Consider the following 18,571-nt stretch of genomic DNA (forward strand, 5'->3'; position numbering starts at 1 on the left):
GGTCTGTTAATGCACAAGTCAGGAAAAAGTGAAAATTACTCTTTCATAGTAGCAACAAAAAATCCCATCTTTGTCAGCATGCCAGTGTTGACATTCAGGGGAAGCTAAATAGCTGAGCTGAAGTTCCAACCCCTTGATGGTTATTCCTGTTGATGCACATGCAGCAGATCCATGTGTTACAGTGGACAGCTAGGGTGGCAGCTGTGGCATGGGCAGTTTTTCTCAGGTGCCTGTCCAGGTAAGGGTGTGCTAGCACTGAGAGAGTACAGCTTTGGTAAACTGAAATTTGAAGTCAATACCTGAATAGCCTTCACAGTTTGCAACGCTGGAGCAGACATTTTGTAGAAACTGATTTGATGAAACCTGTCTCCCCTCCGTAGGATTGTCAGTAGTGCTTTCTTTTGCCTTTACAAAGGTGTTTGGATTTTAAAGTTAATGTTTTCCTGTCACCTTTTGTTCCCCCCCGCCTTTAAAAGAACAAGGCAGTGGTACAGCTTAGTCTTGAGTGAGTGGCTGGAGTGAAAGGATTCCTGAGGACACTTACTGAGCAGAGAGACTCTTCTTGCTCAGCTGACTTTAAATGTTAGTTGAACTCTGAAAGCTGGTAGACATGGCAGACCCATGTTTCCCTTCTCTCAGCACCCAGGATTTAATTGCTTCCTGTGCAGCCAGGTTCCTTCTAGGTTCCCCTGACCCATGATTCTTTAGTCTGTACTGTCTAGTGATGCAACTTGGGCAAGGTTGAGAGCTGGTGCACACCCAGAGCTGTGTGAACTAGGAATGATCGATACTCTCAAGTGAAAGATCAAAACCTGCTCTCTTTTAGACTTTGGAACTAATTGAGTGTGGGATCCTCTTTCTTGTGTGATGCTGCAGTGCACATGGGACACCACAGCAGCCACTTAGGTCTGAATGGAATGATGACTTCTATTTTATTTTTTAAGAGGAAAAATGAGAGTATGCATGCTTGCATGGGAGAGCATAAACCTCTGGATCAGGTGGTGTCTGAGGCTATAGGCATAAGCTAGTTACTTCTCACAGGAGTCTGACTTGAGAAACTTTATGCAGTTGGCAGCTAAAACATATTTAAGTCCTGGTCTCAATACTTTAAGATGTTAATGCTGCTTGTCTCTGAATGTGTTGGGCTTTTAGGACTCATCTGTAGAACTTCAAATGTTTGTCACAAATAGGAGAGCATTATCTATTATAGGGCTTCAGTCCCCTTTAAGAAAACTAAGTGCTGTGAGTTGAACTGTGCTTAAAAACCCAAAAGTTGTTCCTCTTGCAGTTTGAGTTAGACAAGTATAGGCTCCCAGTCACCCTTTGGCAGATCATCTGACTTCTATTTTTGGAGGTTTGCTGCCTCCATTGCTGTAGCTGTGTTCTGAGGGTCAGTAGCAGTCCTAGGAGCTGCAGTTATTGTCCCTGTATTTATTCTTTCCTACTTAACTCTCAGCCCACTTCTTTTGAAGTTTGTTGCAGTTTGTTGAAAACACCTTGAGGATAGTTTTGTATCTCTTGCTCTTTGTGAAAAGGAAGGTGAAAAACCAGTAAGTAATGCAACACCTTTGTGTCCAGAAGCCTTGTTCTCACCTTCAGACAGTCTTGGCTATATCCCCATAAATACTTCCCTTGCCAAAATAGCAATTGTCTCAAAGACTGCTTTGCCCTTGGTGCTCTGCAGCAGAGGCCCTTTTGACACAGGCCTGAGCACGGTGGGGAAACAGTTACTGCTTTGTTTACATGAGGGAGGTGAAGTTAATGGGTAACTTCACTTCCAGCATGTTACAGAAGGAATTGTGTGTTTTCAGTGTAAATAGAATTTAGCTTTGCAAATCCTCACAAGTGATCCTCACACATGATCTGGAACTGTGCTGCTCTTAACTCCTGCAGTGCAGAAGAGTTGCAGTTAGCCCACTGATGGTTTTTTGTGGTGGTTTCTTTCTTAGATATGGTTAGAAAAATTCTTACTATTGAAGAAGTTGTGACCTGTTTATTTACATTGTTATGAACATATAGATTCATATTAATTAGATGGAAATTGCTGTAATGTACACTCCATGCTAGCCACAGTGTCTTGCCATTTCTTAATGTCTGAATAGGACTCCTGTTTGTTGTTTAGAATGTTAGCAGCTGCACCAATGGGCTATGTAGTCACTGTATCATGATATCTAAAGCAGTTTGTCTTCCTTTCTGTCAGTGCCAGTGTCCATCCTGAAGGAAGGGGTCAGCAAGATGACTTCCCTTACTATAGTAAGAGCTTAGGCATATGAAATGTTTAGGGATGCTTATGGCATCTCTTTTAAATAGTTTAATATGTTAAGGTCAACAATGGAAGAGGAAAGCATCTGTTCCTTGGTACTGTGTGGCTGTCTTGGGAGGTGGGGTGGGGGAGGTCTCACTTAGAGCTTCACAGATATGAATCAAATGCAAAATACAGTTTAAAGTCCCATGCTTGTCTTTTCTGTCATCCCGTGCAGTAACCTCAACGTGTTATTTCTGTTCCAGAGAGGCCAAACGCAGTCTCCACCACCCCCAAAACCTCCATCTCCTAGCTTTGAGTTGGGCTTATCTAGCTTTCCTCCACTACCTGGGGCTGCTGGCAATTTAAAGACAGAAGACCTTTTCGAAAACAGACTGTCCAGTGTGGTAATAGGAACGTCAAAGGAGAGAGTGAGTAACTGTGGGGAAACAACTGCATACCTCCTGGGTTCAGATTTGGTGGCTTGTAGGCAAAACTTGTAGTTCAAAGTGGGTCAGAAGAAATGTCTTTTGAAAGACAGCTGTCAAATGATGTGCCATTGCCTTCTTCACTTGCATCTTGGAATTTGTTTGGTATTCTCTTGGAAACAGCGTGGAATGTGAGCACCAGTATCTGTGGGTGTTAGTAGCAGAGGTTAGAATACAGTATCACAGTATCACTAAGGTTGGAAGAGACCTTAAAGATGCATTGAGTCCAACCTGTCAGCACAGACCTCAACATGTCATGGCCTCAGACTTTTTAATACTCAGGTGAAAAATGTGTGATAAATTTCCCTCCTGTTTGAATGCCTGACTTCTGAGTTGTGTAATAAAACACTTCAGAGTGACAGAGACAAACGTTTAAGCACAGAAAGAGAGAGAAGCTGCCTGCATGGTGTAAGTATGCAGGAACCAGAGCAGTTCTCAAAAGCAGCTGGATCCCAGCCTTGTCTTGTCATAGTGTTTAGAGAGAAAAATACTCAAGAATGACTTGGCAACCCCTGCTTTCTAGATGTAGTAGTGATGCAGGTGAAATGTGCTCATAGATTTAATTCTTAGAACTCTCTCTATCATGCTATCTGTGAGTGGCAGGATTTTCTCCTCCAGACTCCTCTAACCCTCCTGTGCACTAAGGAATACTCTAGGCTGTGGAAGTCTATATTGGTTTTTTGTTTGCTAGCTGTAATTATCTTGGGTTTTTCTGGCTGCACCATGGCTGAAGAAGCTGACCTCTGGGTACAGCTGTACAAAGCAGCCTGATGACACGCTGAAATCTCTCGTGTCTCATCTGTAAAACTATTGCAGAAGTGTTTTCTTTGGTGCCCACATAGCAGGGTGGGTAGGGAGGCTATTTGTTGGTAAAGGAAAGAGGAAGGGGCAGGAGAGCCTGCATCTGGAGCAGTGATTGCACAGACAAGCCATCCATTCTGCCTCCTGCAAGTGGTAATAGGGACAGCTGCGTTCCAGGGTTGCACTGAGGGGGGGATGTGCAGGGCAGTACCATGGGAGCAGTGTTTAACTTGCTGTTAGCCAGTACTCCAGTTTGTAGTCTGCTCTTGGCCAAGATCTGTCTCTATTTTGATATGTTTTACCTCTGTTATTTCTGAAGTAGTCTTCTATTATCATATTTCAGCTTCTAAATGTGAATCCAGCAGTTACTGTTGACAGTGCAGCTGGAAACACATTGCCTCTCCCATTGCAAATCCTGTCCATGCTTTGCACTGTCCTTGCTGCAGAGAACTTCCCCCCGCTCCCCTGCAGAGGCAGCTTTGATAGTGGTCAGACACTGAGTTTGTGACAGTACAGGGTGCTGTAATGTTAACAAGCTTCCCTTGACTTCCCAGGTTCTTTCTCTGGCCTATGTGAGTTGCACTGTTCCATTGTGTGGGAGAGAGATTGTGCCCTTTCCCTGTTGGCATCAGTAAGGAGTAAGATAACAGCAGCTGCCTCCAAGGAGCAGCTGTGTTCTTTTACAAAGGTGTTTGAGTCAGCAGTAGACTCTTGCTAAGGTGTACAGGCTGCTTTCACTCTTGATCTCAATAGTTTTCTTATATCACCTGCTCTACAGTTACAAAGTACTGAAGTAGCTGCAGGGTCCTACTCGTACTCTACCGGTGGGCAGGCCTAGTGTACAGAAGCAGAGTAGGCTTTAGGTCCAACAGTTAGCCAAGAACAGCTTGAAGCTCTGTGCTTTGTGATGCCCTTCTAGATGCATCTCTGAGCAGTGACAGGTGCTAATCATCCTGTGGTTTCTAATTAGGAAACTGCAGTGCTGTCAGACCAGAGCTGAGTGTTTTGGCCTGGCAACACCCACTCACATGTCTGCTTGACTGTGTACCTACAAGTTTTGATGAACTTGAGCCAGAATGCTCAGCAACTTGCACTTTCAAGTTTTTGCATGCACTCTTACAATGAATAAAACTACAGAAGTTTGTTTATTTCAAAACAACCACCTTTTATGGTTTTACTTAGACTAAAACCAGGCTTAGATCTCCTGCAGTACTCTGCTGCCTGATGTAAAACAGGCTGTTCTAATACCATTTTCTTTTCTAACACTGTCATCGTTTATGACCTTTGAATGGTGGCTGTCTTGTTCCTCCTGTGCTTATGCTCTCCCACTTTTCTTCCTTCTGTTCACCAGAATCTGTTCTGCCTCTGGAGTCAGGCAGATCAGCAGCCATACTAAAACAACATCACGTTTTAAAGCAGAAGGTTTGTAAAGGTCAGGAATAAGTTTTTCAAGATCCAAAGTCTTTGTCTTAGGACAATTCAAATTCATGAGTCTTGGACCTATTTGGCCTTTGTCTGAGAGAGCAGCATCACTTGACCCTAGCAGAACCTTTTGAGGGCTGTGGAAAAAGCCCCTTTTGTATGGTAGGAAGTCAAACTACAGCAAAAGAAAGGGATTTTTACTGATGGTCATATCCTAGGTTGCAAAGCCTTCAGGGTTTGGTTTTGGCTGGCTTTTGGTGTGGTTTGGTTTTCTTAAGGTTGGGGTTATTTTAGCACCAGCTCTTGGGATTATGCAGTTACATGAAGAAGGCAGTTCCTAATGCATTACACCAGGAGGCTTTTGTCTTAATAGGCTAAGTATGATTATGTGAACCAGCACAAATCTTCTTTTGTCACCAGCAGGCACAAAACTCCTATTTTGGAAGAAGTGTTTTTTGTCATCCAGATATGACCCAAAGGGAGCTAAGCTTCCAGCTTTTATGAAATAGCTGCAGTGTGTGCTTGTGTTTCTCAGTAATTACAATGGAGAAAAGCTTGCTTGTCACAATGCATACATTGGAGCCTTCCGTGCTTAATATCCCCTTGCAAATCAATTCGTGAAGTGCTTTGTGTTCATTTTCAGGCAAACCATATTAATTGGATGTTATGATTGCCCTTCTGTGCCTTTTCTCCTCCTTCAGAACATTAATGTGGATGCCAGTACAAACACTATTCCATCGGGGATTCCTCGAGAGCCGTTGTTGCCAGTTTCTTCTCCGCTGCCCAGGACATTCGAAAGGTCTCCTTCGCCAGTCCAGTCTTCTGAGTAAGCACTTTAATTAGCCTGCTCTGAATCACCTTTGCATGTCTGTTAGCAGAAGGTGAGGTGGAACACCGTGAAAAGCTATTCAAATGTTAATCAATGAAAGAGTATTTTGTTGTGGGTTGTAGTAAAGACAGCAAAGCTTAATCACTGAGCAATGTCTTGATTCAGTCGCAGCAGTCCTGCAGCAGGCATTCAGTGCTGTGGTTTAGTCTCTGCAAGTGTTACATAAATACTTTCTGTTTAGATAGTTTTTGAGTCTAGAGCCTTGGGGCTATGATTCTCCTGTCCATGCAATGAAGAAAGCTTTCAGTAGGAATTTACTTTGAACCTGCAAATCAAATTGAGGTGTTTGAATAGCAAGAGTGAGATAAGTCAATAACCAAATGATGTCAAAGTGCCACAAATTACAGGTAGGGTTAAGTTCCACAGGAATGTCTTTTTCCTTTCATATTTGATAGCATTTTAAAATGCACTGCTTGTCATGATATGCTAGGAGATTATAGCCTATAGCCTTTCTATAGCCAAAGTTATAGACCTATTATTAGATCATTCATCTGTCCTGAAGTTTCACTTCTCATGAGCCTTGCTTCCTGCTGGATGTTTACAGGGACTCCAAAGTTGTGGAAAAACAGCAGAGAGAGACACAGAGCACAGAGAGGCTTTCTTCTTCCACACTCAGTACTGCATGTAAATCGGTACAAGTCAATGGGGCTGCCACAGTAAGTGACCTTTTTACTGCACCTTCTCTTGACAGTCCACTCTGATGCATTGAACAGAATATTGCTTCCATTGCTACCCAGCATTGCTTAAGCATGTGAGCCTGGCACCCTGAAATTTGTGTTGGTGGCTTCATGATGACTTGCATGATTGAGTTGTGCAACTGAGTGTGCAAAAGTGATCAAGATAACTTGGTGAACGATAGCTCTCTATCTCAGTTCTCTTCCTGGTAGTATCCTTGAGGGTAGAAGCCTTAACAGAGGTGTTGCTGTTTAAACCAGAGTAGTTTGCCCTGTTGCAGTATCTCATTTTGGTGGCCTATTGTCCTGCGTCTTACCTTTCCTTGCACCTTATTGTCTATGCAATGTCTCTGCACTTCATCCTCAAGCCCTCACCTGCATTTTCAGCACAGTAGTCTTTTGGGACAAAGACTTTCCCATCTTTCATGATGGAAGTAGATGATTTTTCCTTGGGATGCTTCGTTTAACTTTGATGCCCTGTTGGCTTTCCATTTCACAGGAACTGCGAAAACCTAGTTATGCAGAAATCTGCCAGAGAACAACTAAAGATCCTCCTGTGTTGCAACCCCAGAAAGAACAGAAGCCAAACACTGTAGCATGTGGGAAAGAAGAAAGAAAGCCCACAGAAACAATAGAGAAAAACAGAGAACCTCCTCCTGCAAAGTCACATCCTGGACAACCCAAAGACCAGAGGAGACAGTCAGGACGCAGATCGTCCCCTCCAGCCGTTGGCAAACGCTTAAATAAAGAACAGAACACCCCTCCAAAATCTCCTCAGTGAAGCTAGCACCTGGGAGGGATTTGAAAAGAGGTCTGCTTCCCACAAAATTAAACCCGTGTTCCCACTAAGATACCTGAGAATGAGTTGCTGGTTAGGAGCTTGCAGTGATCCTGGGCATGTAACAATGCCTGCAAGTTTATTTTTCCTGTGAAATACTTTCCCCCTCCCCTCCCCCCCCCCCCCCCCCCCCAACCTTTTCTTGAACAAACATTCTATTTTTATTTTTACTTCATTTTCTGGAGAGTTGTTCTAAACCTTACCCTTTAGGTTGGTGCTTCACTGGAGGTGAGGCTTAAGTGTGATGATTTTTTTTTTTTCTTTCTTTTTTTTTCCCTTTCTCCCCCAAGATGTAAAAAATATTTGTCTTTAAAATAAAAAAAGGAAGAAAAAAAAAAAAGGAGAAAAAAAACCCAAACTAATAATCAACTTTTTACGAAGCCTCTCTGTGGCTGTGTGAGTGCAAGCTCGGTATAGTGAGGTTTATATTTTTCCCCCCCCCTCTCTAAACTGTTGAAGCAGAAACGTGCTGCTGCAATATTTCTTTTTAATCACCTGGTCTGCAAGTACATATCTGAGGTGTCCAAGAGACTGGTAAGGGCAGCTAGTGTGTAGAGAGCGCGAGGGAGCTTAGATACCTTTTACCATGTAGTATGTGACCTCGGAGATCGGTTGGTTGTGTTCTTTCCGTTTTATTGGGCTGCTGTACTAAGTGTCAGCAAGTGAACTTGCACTTTTAGGTTAAATGAGTAGTTGTTTCTAGCAGTTTTAAAGGATTGATCTTTTCCCTTTTTTTTTTGTTTTTTCTGGATGTTTTGCACACGCAAAATGAATTCTACAGAGCACCAGAGCAGTCTTTCTAAACTGTTTCCTTTCCTGACTTACTGCAAGCAAGTAACCATCTCCTCACTCCAGAATAAAACTGAGGTTATAATTTGCAAATACAAAGCACATTGTGAACAGAAAGAATGAAGTCTGAGCTTCTCTGGTGGTGAAGGCTGTTAGTGGACGTTATCAGGAGAAAGCCCTGGAGCCTTCTTGTGATAACCTTGGCTTCCCTGTGCTTGTAAGGGAGTTAACGGAGTCAGCGCTGTACGTTCTGGTTACCCCTGTGCTCTCTCTAGACTTTGTGTTAAACTCTGCCCCAAGTGCTCTTTGCAGGAGTTCATATCTCAGTCAGCCTCGTGTTGACACCTTCCTGGAACGACAAGCATTGGCATACAGATCCAAATTGTGTCAAGCCGTGAGATAATGGTGTTTGTTTTGTGTGCTGGAGGAAGAGATCCCTGGTGTTTACCTCTGGGACGAGGTTTCTCACACTTACTTTAGGAGTTGATGCGCTTTCTGAAGGACAAGGATGCACTAAATTAGCAAGTTTCTACTAAAGTTGAATATAAATTATTTTTTTTTCTTTGTTTTAGAAATGCCTAAACCTTTTTTTTGTTTGGTTTTTTTTTTTCCTTTAAGCGTTTCAACTGCAGGAAGTTCAGACAAAACCTCGTTCCTGCTGACTGTGACAGTACAGTTTATTCCAGACAAAAAAAAACAACAAAAGAGAAACAGAAACAAGAAGTTTATTTAAACAGCTGATGATTATTTTTTTTTTTTTTAAAGAAAAAAAGAATTATTTCCATCCAATATTTAAAAGACTTGAATTTTATTTAAACTTGAAAATGACTTTGCCTTAACTTTTGTACAAGACAGCTTAAAAGAGTTCATGAGGTCTGACCCCGTGGAGGGTTAGCGTGAGTGGAATACAGGAGTTAACTCAGTTACAGCATGTATCTATCGTCACTGGGCTTAACTGGGTAAAACATACTGTAGTGCAGGAGCTAGCAGCAGCTTGTTTTGGGGTTTTTTTTGTAATATACCTTAAAGATCTTAAAACAGTTGATCTTTTTTCAGATTGTTGAGAAAAAAACAAAAAACCATAAAACAAAACAAAAAAAAATACCAAAAGAAAAAAAAAAACCCACACAAAAAAAAAAACAAAACAACAACACAACCAACAAACCAACCTGTAAATGCAAATAGTCAATACTGTATTAAATATGTGCACTTGGAAGTGTGTGCTTTGCTTGTACAGTTGTAAATAATCAGAACATATAAAAGAAGAGGAAAAAAAACAAAAAAAAAAGAAAAAAAGAAAGGTACCCTAAAGGAGAGAGAGAGAGAGAGAGAGAGAAAAAACACAAACAAAAAAACCAACAAAAAAAAAAGAAAACAACCTGATAAAAATTATTGATATTATAAATGTTGCTGTTGAGCTGGATGTAGATAAACTAAATGTTGTGGTTTGAATATTACTTTTTAATTTGTTGGGGTTTTTGGGTTTTGTTTTATTTTTTTTTGTGTTTCCTTTTGGGGTTTTGTTTTGTTTTTTTTTTATTCCTTTTTCTTTTTTTCCTTTTCCTTCTTTTTCTTCTGGTGTGCTGAACTGACTGCCTCTTCACTGCAAAAGGGAAATGGAGTGAAAGTCTTCTTTGAAAGCCCCTCACATGTTTGTTCAGAAGTCCCTCTAAAAAAGAAAGGAGAAAAAAAAGAAACCTAAACCACAAAACCAAGGCAGTTGAACCCTTGCAGAAGTGTTCTGCAATGTAAATAGAGTGAATTTCGACAGTCAAACTAATTCCAAGTCATTAATAAAACTGAATTTAATTGGGGTGGAATCAAAAAACAACCCAACCCTTTAGACTGCTACAGAAACATACACTGAAGCTTACTTGTCTGCTTTCAAGAGTATCGGTGCGTTCCTTAGTGTATGGTTCCTAGAACTGTAAAGTACCTGTAGAAGTTGACTCCTGATCCTATCCGCAAGCATCAGCTGGTAACTAGTGGGCCTTTTAAAGCCAGCCTGTTGTATGCTGCAGGACTGGTCCAAACAGGGCACGCTGGAAGCTGGTGACTTGTTTCCTTGTTTAAAAAGCACACTTTGTGAATGCTGTGGGAGGAGATAGGACTCTGATTACGTCACCAAAACTGCTCGCCCAGTTCTGTCATTGGACTTCTCTAATACCTTACTCCTTTCCCCAGTGGCAGTGAAAGTGGTAGCTAGGTGTGTGTATGGTTTAGGCCAGCTGTATGATTCATTTTGTTTGTCTGCTGCAAGTGAAAGGCTTTACCAGCTGCAAACAATCACAAGTGGTTCCTTACAGCGACTGTGTAGTGGTGATGCTCACCTGGTCCCTAGGGGAAGCTGCTGAGAGCAGCAGGGTGTGTTGTGCTGTCCTAATGTATTCTGCTGCCATTTGTGCTAGGTCAATACACTGTAATTACTGCTTGCCCAGCAACAGGCTGTTGCATCCAAAGTTTGAACCTTCCTCTGATGTGATTTTTACAATTTGATTTGTTTTGGTGGTTTTTCTTTTTACAAAAGCAAAGAAGTGACATGCCACGGAGCTGTGTAACATACAACTGACCCTTACTGCATCTTCCTGTGGGGATTGTTTCTTGCCACTCAGTGACAAAAGGGGAGGTTTTGGAGCAGAGCTGTGGAGTTGCATGCAGACTGTTGCTATGATACACAAAGAGGTTAAAATGTGGCTTTTAACATGCAAAACCTGCCAGAAGCAGCAGCTAAGTTAAAGGTTCAGGGAGGTAGTCATGAAAATTGGCATTTTACCTGGCAGGACTGTGTGGTGCTGTTCTCCATTTTGAAAACAAGTCCAAACAGGACCTGAGACCACTCTTCAAAGAATTTAACAGACAACAAAGAAGTTCCTTTTAAAACTTCCTGTTGTTTCAGATCAGCCCTCCACCTCCAGCACCGTCATTTGCCACCTAGAAACTTGTGAGCAGTGGCAATTGGTTTTTACCTGGCTGCCTTATCATTCAGAGGCTTGAGCAGCTGGCATGGAAGGGCCCTTGTTTGAGTGTGGTGCAGTGTATCAGGAGCAACAGCTGAGTGTAATGGTGCAGACCTATCTCTGTATCTCCTCCAGCTAGCTATGGTTAGGGGTTTTTATGTGCTTTGTAACCTGTTACACTAATAGCAGCAGACAATCTAAGAGTTCTGAGGAGACCTAACAGCTGCCAATTCACCAAACAGAAGTGTAATATGGGAGCCTTCTCGAGGGTTTTTGTTTTCGTTCTTCTTCCATTAAGACTGGAATCAAGCTTACATGTAAACTATCAGTAATTTAAGTTTCCTTTTGTGTCATAAAAAATGTAAAACTGTCTAATTTGAGAAAAAAAAAATATGTAGGTTATGAAAAATAAAGATTTAGGCACTGTTGAATTCCTGATTTTTTTAATTAAACTTTTCTTCAGCAGTATTTTTCATTACCTTTGGTGTTTTGATCCCATTTTTGGACACTGTCTAACTGGGGGGAGTGGGGTGGGGAATTTCCTGGCTTCACTGTGCAGCTGTTGTAATAATCACTTGACACTACCTAGCAGCAGCAAGAACACCTGTAACGACACTGGGGACGCTCGTGTCCGTCTCTCGGGTAACTATGACTGGTTGGCCTTTAAAAGCCAAAGCTGATGTGATGTGTTGTTTACTGCTGCTTATCTTCATGAGGGGGTTCCTCAAATTAGGAGAAAAATGTGTTGGCCTGGTCTTCAATGTGGATTTTAATGCCTGGGGTTAGTGCTTTGGTTGCATAGCTCTTGAACCCAGAGATGTCCTGGGATTATTGTTGTCTTTGGCTGGTTTTGCAGGTTGTCGTGGTCATGACTCTAGGAAAGAAAAGCTGCTGGGATATTCTCCAAGTAAAAAAATCTATTTTGGAAAGACTTGACATGTTTTTCTGCTTTTCTTTCCTTCTTTCTTATATTTTTTTTTTCCTTAAGCTTGGTCTTTCCTTCAGCTGTATCTGACCAAGTTTTAATTTAAACATGGAAGTCTTAACAGCTCCTGTGCTTTGTAAGCGTCTTGGCAGGTGTTGCAGTACTGTTCTTCAAGCTGGAAGTTCAGTAATCCTCTGGGCAGGATAGGCTGCTTGCTGCTGTACTTCCCCACTACTTTGTGCCCAGCAGAGAAGGACAGAACAGGAATAGCATTGTGCACTGGGCACTACAAATTTCTTCATGTTAAATATGAGGCTTCAGTGATGTGAATTGCAAGCAGTAAGACAACCAGTTTTCATTTCAGCATGGAGCATTGTCTAATGCCCTTGGAACTCAATTTTCTGTTACTTGGTGTGTAAAATGCATGGAAATCTGTCAGCAATGTTGCCATAATAGTGGCATGGCTCTCCAGGAGCCCCTCGGCCTAGGCAGAAACTGAGGGTTTTGACAGGAGAGAGGGGCATTGACCCCTTTGTGCTGGCTTTCCCCAGTACCAGGTGATGTTGATAATGGCTGCACCATTGTTCATGTTGGACTAATCTGGTTTGTTTCCTTTTGGGCAGGAGGAGAAAGAGTGACTCTGGAATACCGTGCTCATGCAGTTGTATTCAGTGATTACTTATTGTCACAAACTGACTTCTTGTGTTTGGATTCTAAGGTGGCCTCAGGAAAAAAAACAAACCCAAAGCATTACAAAGTTTGAGTTTTTAATACACTTTTGCTTCACAAACCTCTAGAAGCTACAACTTCCTATTCCACTGGTTGTCATGCCCAGGCTCTGAGTGCAGCTGGCTGAGGGGGCTGGGGTTGTTTAGCCTGGAGAAGAGGAGGCTCAGGGGAGACCTTATTGCTGTCTACAGCTACCTGAAGGGAGGTTGTAGCCAGGTAGGGGTTGGTCTCTTCTCCCAGGCAACCAGCACCAGAACAAGAGGACACAGTCTCAAGCTGTGCCAGGGGAGGTTTAGGCTGGATGTTGGGAAGAAATTCTTCCCAGCAAGAGAGATTGGCCATTGGAATGTGCTGCCCAGGGAGCTGGTGGAGTCACTATCACTGGAAGTGTTTAAGAGGAGACTGGATGAGGCACTTGGTGTCAAGGTTTAGTTGATTAGATGGTGCTGGGTGATAGGTTGGACTTGATGATCTCGAAGGTCTTTTTCAACCTGGTTAATTTTGTAAGTCAGGGATGTGACTGAATTCCCAGGGCTGCTGGTTCACAGGTGGAAGTAACCTTAACCCACTCCACCTGTGTTTGAGAGGAGAAGCTGCGTAAGGCGGAGCCACAGGGCTGGCCTGTTGGAGCAGCTTGGGTACTGCGGTCCCTGCTCGCAGCATGGACACATCCTGTGTGTTATTCCATGTGCAGCTGAGGTTGTTCAAGTAGAAGCCTGTTCCTGTTGAAGCAGCATTTGGAATACTCTGAGCTGTCAAGCTAAGTAAGCACAGATGTGCTGTCAGGAGCCTGGCTGCCTGAGCTGTGCCCTGTCCTGCAGCACCAGGCCTGGCTGGAAAGTAACTGCAAAGAGGTTGGAACAGGGCAGTCCCTGCTGGCACACCAGGGGCAGGAATACAGGTGGTGCTCAGAGGAGACTGTCATGGTAATGGTCCTGGCAAGCACAGTGTCTTCCATAAGCCAAAGCTTATGGAAGAGAGTGAGGGAGCTGAGAGCTCTTTAGCTTAGAGAAGAGGAGACTGAGAGGTGACCTCATCAATGTTTATGAAGATGTAAAGGGTGAGTCCCAAGAGGATGGATCCAGGCTCTGCTGGGTGGTGCCCAATGACAGCACAAGGGGCAATGGTGGAAGCTGAGGCATAGGAAGTTTCATGTGAATATGAGGAAAAAATTTCCCTGTGAGGGTGACAGAGCCCTGGAACAGGCTGCCCAGGGGGTTGTGGAATCTCCTCTGTAGACGTTAGAAACTTGCCTGGGTGCATTCCTGTGTAATGTGGTGTAGGTGATGCTGCTCTGGCAGGGGGGTTAGGCTGGATGAGCTTTTGAGGTCCCTTCCAGCCCCTGAAATTCTGTGATTCTGTGTAGTTAGCTTAGGACAAATGGAAGGTAAAAGTGCTTGGTTGAAACAAGGCCTTGCTTGCTCAGGTGGATGTGGCTCAGCTTATCGAGCTTGACCATTCTCAGCCTTATTTCATGAGGGGAAGAAAGAAGGCACCTGGTTTTTGCTTTAGCCTTTTGGGTTATTCTCATGTGAGAGCTGTAAGTGCCCTAAATCTTAAATCTGATGGTGAGAGACAATCAGAAGTCTCTGTGCCTTGTCTTGCCACAACTGATTCGTGAGCAGTTCATTGCTTGGCAAAATGGAGGGCAAAACGTGTAAGGGAGTCTGAGATAAAATCCCCTCCTAATCTCTACATTTCTCATCAGTTGGAAGAGAAAATTGCTTTATGTGCCTGGAGAAGTCATCCTGCAGTCTGGTGGCTTCACATCCCATTTGCTGTGGGCAGGCAGTGTCTGCAGAGTAGCAGTAAATCAATCATGGCTAAGGATGCTCTGAGGAAGGAGGGCTAAATGGGTAAATGTAGACTTGTAAAACATACTGAAGCTGGCAAGAGCTGTGAAATCTACATGGATGGAATTACTGATGCCTACTGAAATGTCTCTGATGTCTTCCAAAACTGGAGCCAGATTCGTGTGTATGATCTCTGCAGCTTGAGGTGTCAGCCCAGGCAGAATGACTGAGGTTTGGCAGGTCTGGTCCATCTGACTCTCTCATCTCCAAGGCTGGAACTGTCTTCCAGCTCACAGGCTGTCACGAGTGAGAAACTTCTGTTACTCTTGCTTTTTGTCTCTGCCTTCAACTTATTTTGGGCCTAGGTGGTCAGCATGCAGCTACTGCAGCAGAGCAGTGGCTAGCAGCCCGCCCTGTGTGGTGTGGGGGAGCAGCAGGACATGCTCTGTGACAGGCACAGAGGTTTGGAAATGCATAGTTAATGTGCTCTGTGGGGAAGAAGGATTGTCTTGACACATGTAGATTGTCAGGTTCAGGGTTCCAGAACTATACTTTAGACAGTCAGTTACAAAGTATTTATAGCTGTGTCTGGTGTTAGGACATTAGTCTGAGTTCTTCCTTTCTGTTTGTTGGAATGTGCCCTTCCTACATCCAGGTAAGTGCTAGCTCCATCTTCTCTGGTATGACTCAAGGTGCTACTGAGGGAAGGTGCTTGCCTTGAAGCTATGGCAAATGGGCACTGGAGAGATCTGTTGATTCGGGCAGCAGACACTAAAGTGACTGTTTGGCTCAGGGGAGTTGGTTCTTGGACTGGCAATAGATGTTTCCTTGGTAGCAAATCCTGTTTTGGACAATCCTTTGTGTTTTACCTTTCATTTGAGTCATCTCTTCCCAGGGCGACCTCAGCCGTGCTGGCTGCTGTCCTGTGTACTGCTGCATACCTTCATCCTAGTCTAGAAGCTGCACTGCAGGGGATACATACAAGTTAGGTGCCAGGTTTAGTGTACATTGACCTTGGAAATAATAAAACAAACAACCAGGAGATGTTCTTTGGAACTGTTTTGTTAGTTCTGACATAGAAAAGGAGCTTTAGGTACCTCAGGTGGGTGTGGAGTGGGAAGTTAGGGAAGTAGGGCAGAGCTTAGTGAGTCATACAAACAATGCTGCATGCCTCTTGTTAGGTGCTGCTGTGATGGCAGCTCTGACCTGCTCTGCCTGCCCTTGCTTTGAGCAGAGCTTTGGCCTTGATCTCTAGAGGCCTGTACCAACCTCTGATGCTGGCTGGGAAGAGTGATAGTCTTGCTTTGACTTGATAGGAAAATACAGCTCCTCCTGTTCACCGAGTACTCGCCAGTGAGAGCCACTGTTACCTCTTCAACAGAGCCCTGCAGAGACAAAGCTTGGCTCCTCTGCTCTGGCTTAGCAGCAGATACTTTCCAGTGTGCTTTTTTTTGCTGCCTGTTGTGCAATTACAGTTCATATTGATGCTTTTTTTCTTTTTTACTGGTTTCAAAGTAATCAACAAATGCTGATTACTGGATTTTAACTGTCTCCAAGGATAGAGGCTTTCCAAACCTCCCTGGGCATCATATGAAGAGGGAGAAGGGGTCCTTTTTCTAGGTTTAAGCAGAATTGCTTAGTGTTTCCCTTTGTGCCCCTTTTGTTGTTTTATATTGGTCCTCATCAGGACTTGAAGTGACTTGGACAGACTTTTGTTCTGAGGGCTGCTTGGAGCTGTGTAGCTGCAGGTCACTGGGAGCAGGTCTAAGCTGAGCTGTGGTGGGGAGATGATGTAAGGATGAAGTGTGCCGGCGGCAGCAGCATTGGGATTTATTTGTTTCAGTGGTTCCAAAGAGCAGCTCCTGTTTCAGGGGGATTGGTGGCTTAGGCTGAAATCCCTTTGCTGGCATCTGCTGGCGGGGAGGTGCTGTGTGACTGCGTTCTAAGACTGAAGGGCTTTTTACCCTCCCTGTTAGTGTCACTCCCAGCACTGAACATGGGGAGTTATGACAGGGTTAGAGTCCAGGAGGTTTCTTAAATTCTTTGGTGCTGCTGCAGAGCTGAAGGATGAGATGCACAGAAGGGTCTCCTCCTGCCTGCAGCATCTGAAGAGGGCCCATCTCCACTTTAACCAGGCAGGATGAAAGTGCTCAAAATGAGGCCTCATCTGTTAGTGTTCTTGTTTTCAAAGCCAAGTCATTACCCTGTCCTCCCTCAGGTATTAATGAAGCCATTAATTGTGCCAGCCTGCAGAAGGAAGGGTGCAGGCTGTGGTGTGGCTGGGAGGGGGATGACTTAGAGCAGACCTGCCGTGTTTAAAGCAGTGCCTGTATGCACAGCTCCCAGGCAGGAGACTGCACCAGTCTGCCTCAATCCTCTGTCATCCCCGCCTCGGGTCTGTAAGCATGAAGGATGAGCTGCCTCTTGGTGGGAATCAGATGGATTTGGCCCTGTACATTTCTAGGCAGAGATGTTCTGCACAACCCCCTTCTCTCCTCTGCTCTGTGCTCTTCTGCTCTGCCATCTCACCACTGGCCTGCCCAAGGTGCTGCGTTGCTGTGGTTTTTGCTGCAGCAGTGCTGACTCTGGGCTGGCTCAGATGACAGCAGGCAGCAGGAAAGTCCCTGCTCACCTCCCAGCTCCTTCCAATTCAGAAGGGAGCAGTGAGCTGTTCCACTACTGATTCTGTTTTTTGGAGCAGTGAGATCCCTGAATCCACAGGCTGCTGCCAGCTAAAGCAGCTCGATGGCTGCTGCCAGAAGAGGCTTGTGCTGTGAACGCAGCTGCCAGCAAGTCTAGCACCTTCTTGGGTACAGTTTTGCTGGAAAGCTTTTTGTCATCTTTTGGCTGCCCAGGAGCTGGTGAAAGCCTGATCTGGAATTGCCAGTGCAGGAGCTCCCTGGGGGCAGCAAGGAGGATGAGTGTGTCTTTTTATTCCTGTCCCCTTTTTAAACAGGCTCTCCTCTGTCAGCCCCAAACTCCCAGTTGAGTCACTGGGCAGCTACCACTTCTTGTCCTGAACTGCCTGCAGCCACCTCCACCAAAGCTGCCTCTTTACAACTAGCCTGCAGCAAGAAACTTGGCTTTTGAATCACCAGCATCTACTGTTTCCTTCTGCACTCTAGGGATTTATTTACAGCCTTGTTTTTTTAAATGCTGCTGGTGCTGAGCTGCAGCCTATGGGCAGCCCTCCCCTGCCTGTGTTTCTGAGAGCTCAGCAACTTCAGAGCTGCCATGTGGGGTGGGGAAGGAATAGACACAACCTGGCTCCCAGAGGTCCTGGCAGCAGTGCCTGTACAGAGGGTTTTGTGCTGTCTGAGCCTGTGAGAGGCAGCTCTCCTAGGGGTGCAGAGGATCAGGTACTACAGGTTACTGGTTTTCATTAGAAGTGTCAGATCCCTGGTTGGTATCAGACTAACAGTTTAAGAACACATCCTGCCATGACCATCATTTAGCTTAAAGTGGTATTTTAGCTGCATACCCTGAAGTGTGGCACCCACCTCCTGGAGCTCTCTGCTGTCTGTGGGTGTGGACATGCAGTAGCACTATATGGTAACAAGATACATGGCACTGCCTCAAGCTGGTTCCTGTAGAGCAAGGGAATAATGGATCCAGCACTTGAGAATCTCAGAACCATGGGGGTTGGAAGAGACCTCTGGAGATGATTAGTCTAAACCCCCTGCTAAAGCAGGGTCACCTAGAGGAGGCTGCACAGGTGGGTTTTGAAGGGCTCCAGAGAAGGAGACTCCACAACCTCTCTGGGCAGCCTGCTCCAAGGTTCCAGCACCCTCAAAGTAAAAAAGTTTCCCCTTAAATGCACTTGACATCTCTTGTGCCTAGTTTGTGCCCACTGCCCCTTGTCCTGTGCCTGGGCACCACTGAAAAGAGCCCAGCCCCATTCTCTTGATTGCTTGAGAAAGCAGAAAACACTCTTGCAAAGTGCATGGTGTGTAGTGTGACAGGGTTTTGAGAGATTCTTCCCACTTAAAACAGCTATTCCTAGACCAGGCTTCTGAGCCACTGC

General features: G+C 44.4%; 1 protein-coding gene across 6 annotated transcripts in view; it reads left to right on the forward strand.

Moving 5' to 3' along the window:
- The window catches only part of LARP4B (La ribonucleoprotein 4B), a 57,455-nt gene extending 45,877 nt beyond the window's left edge, over positions 1 to 11,578 (forward strand). For 5 of the 6 annotated variants that reach the window (XM_068146308.1, XM_068146307.1, XM_068146310.1 and 2 more), the window contains 4 exons: positions 2,509 to 2,673; positions 5,655 to 5,779; positions 6,387 to 6,498; positions 7,016 to 11,578. In XM_068146308.1, the coding sequence (XP_068002409.1) occupies positions 2,509 to 2,673; positions 5,655 to 5,779; positions 6,387 to 6,498; positions 7,016 to 7,297 (684 nt within the window). In that variant the 3' untranslated portion in view covers positions 7,298 to 11,578. The remainder of the gene's footprint in view (positions 1 to 2,508; positions 2,674 to 5,654; positions 5,780 to 6,386; positions 6,499 to 7,015) is intronic. The other variant, XM_068146305.1, reaches the window with a different exon arrangement.
- The last annotated feature ends 6,993 nt before the right edge of the window (positions 11,579 to 18,571 follow it).

The sequence above is a fragment of the Melanerpes formicivorus genome, unplaced genomic scaffold (assembly GCF_026170545.1).
Source record: "Melanerpes formicivorus ecotype bairdi unplaced genomic scaffold, bMelFor1.0.p_v2 SCAF_13, whole genome shotgun sequence".
Lineage (NCBI taxonomy): Eukaryota > Metazoa > Chordata > Aves > Piciformes > Picidae > Melanerpes > Melanerpes formicivorus.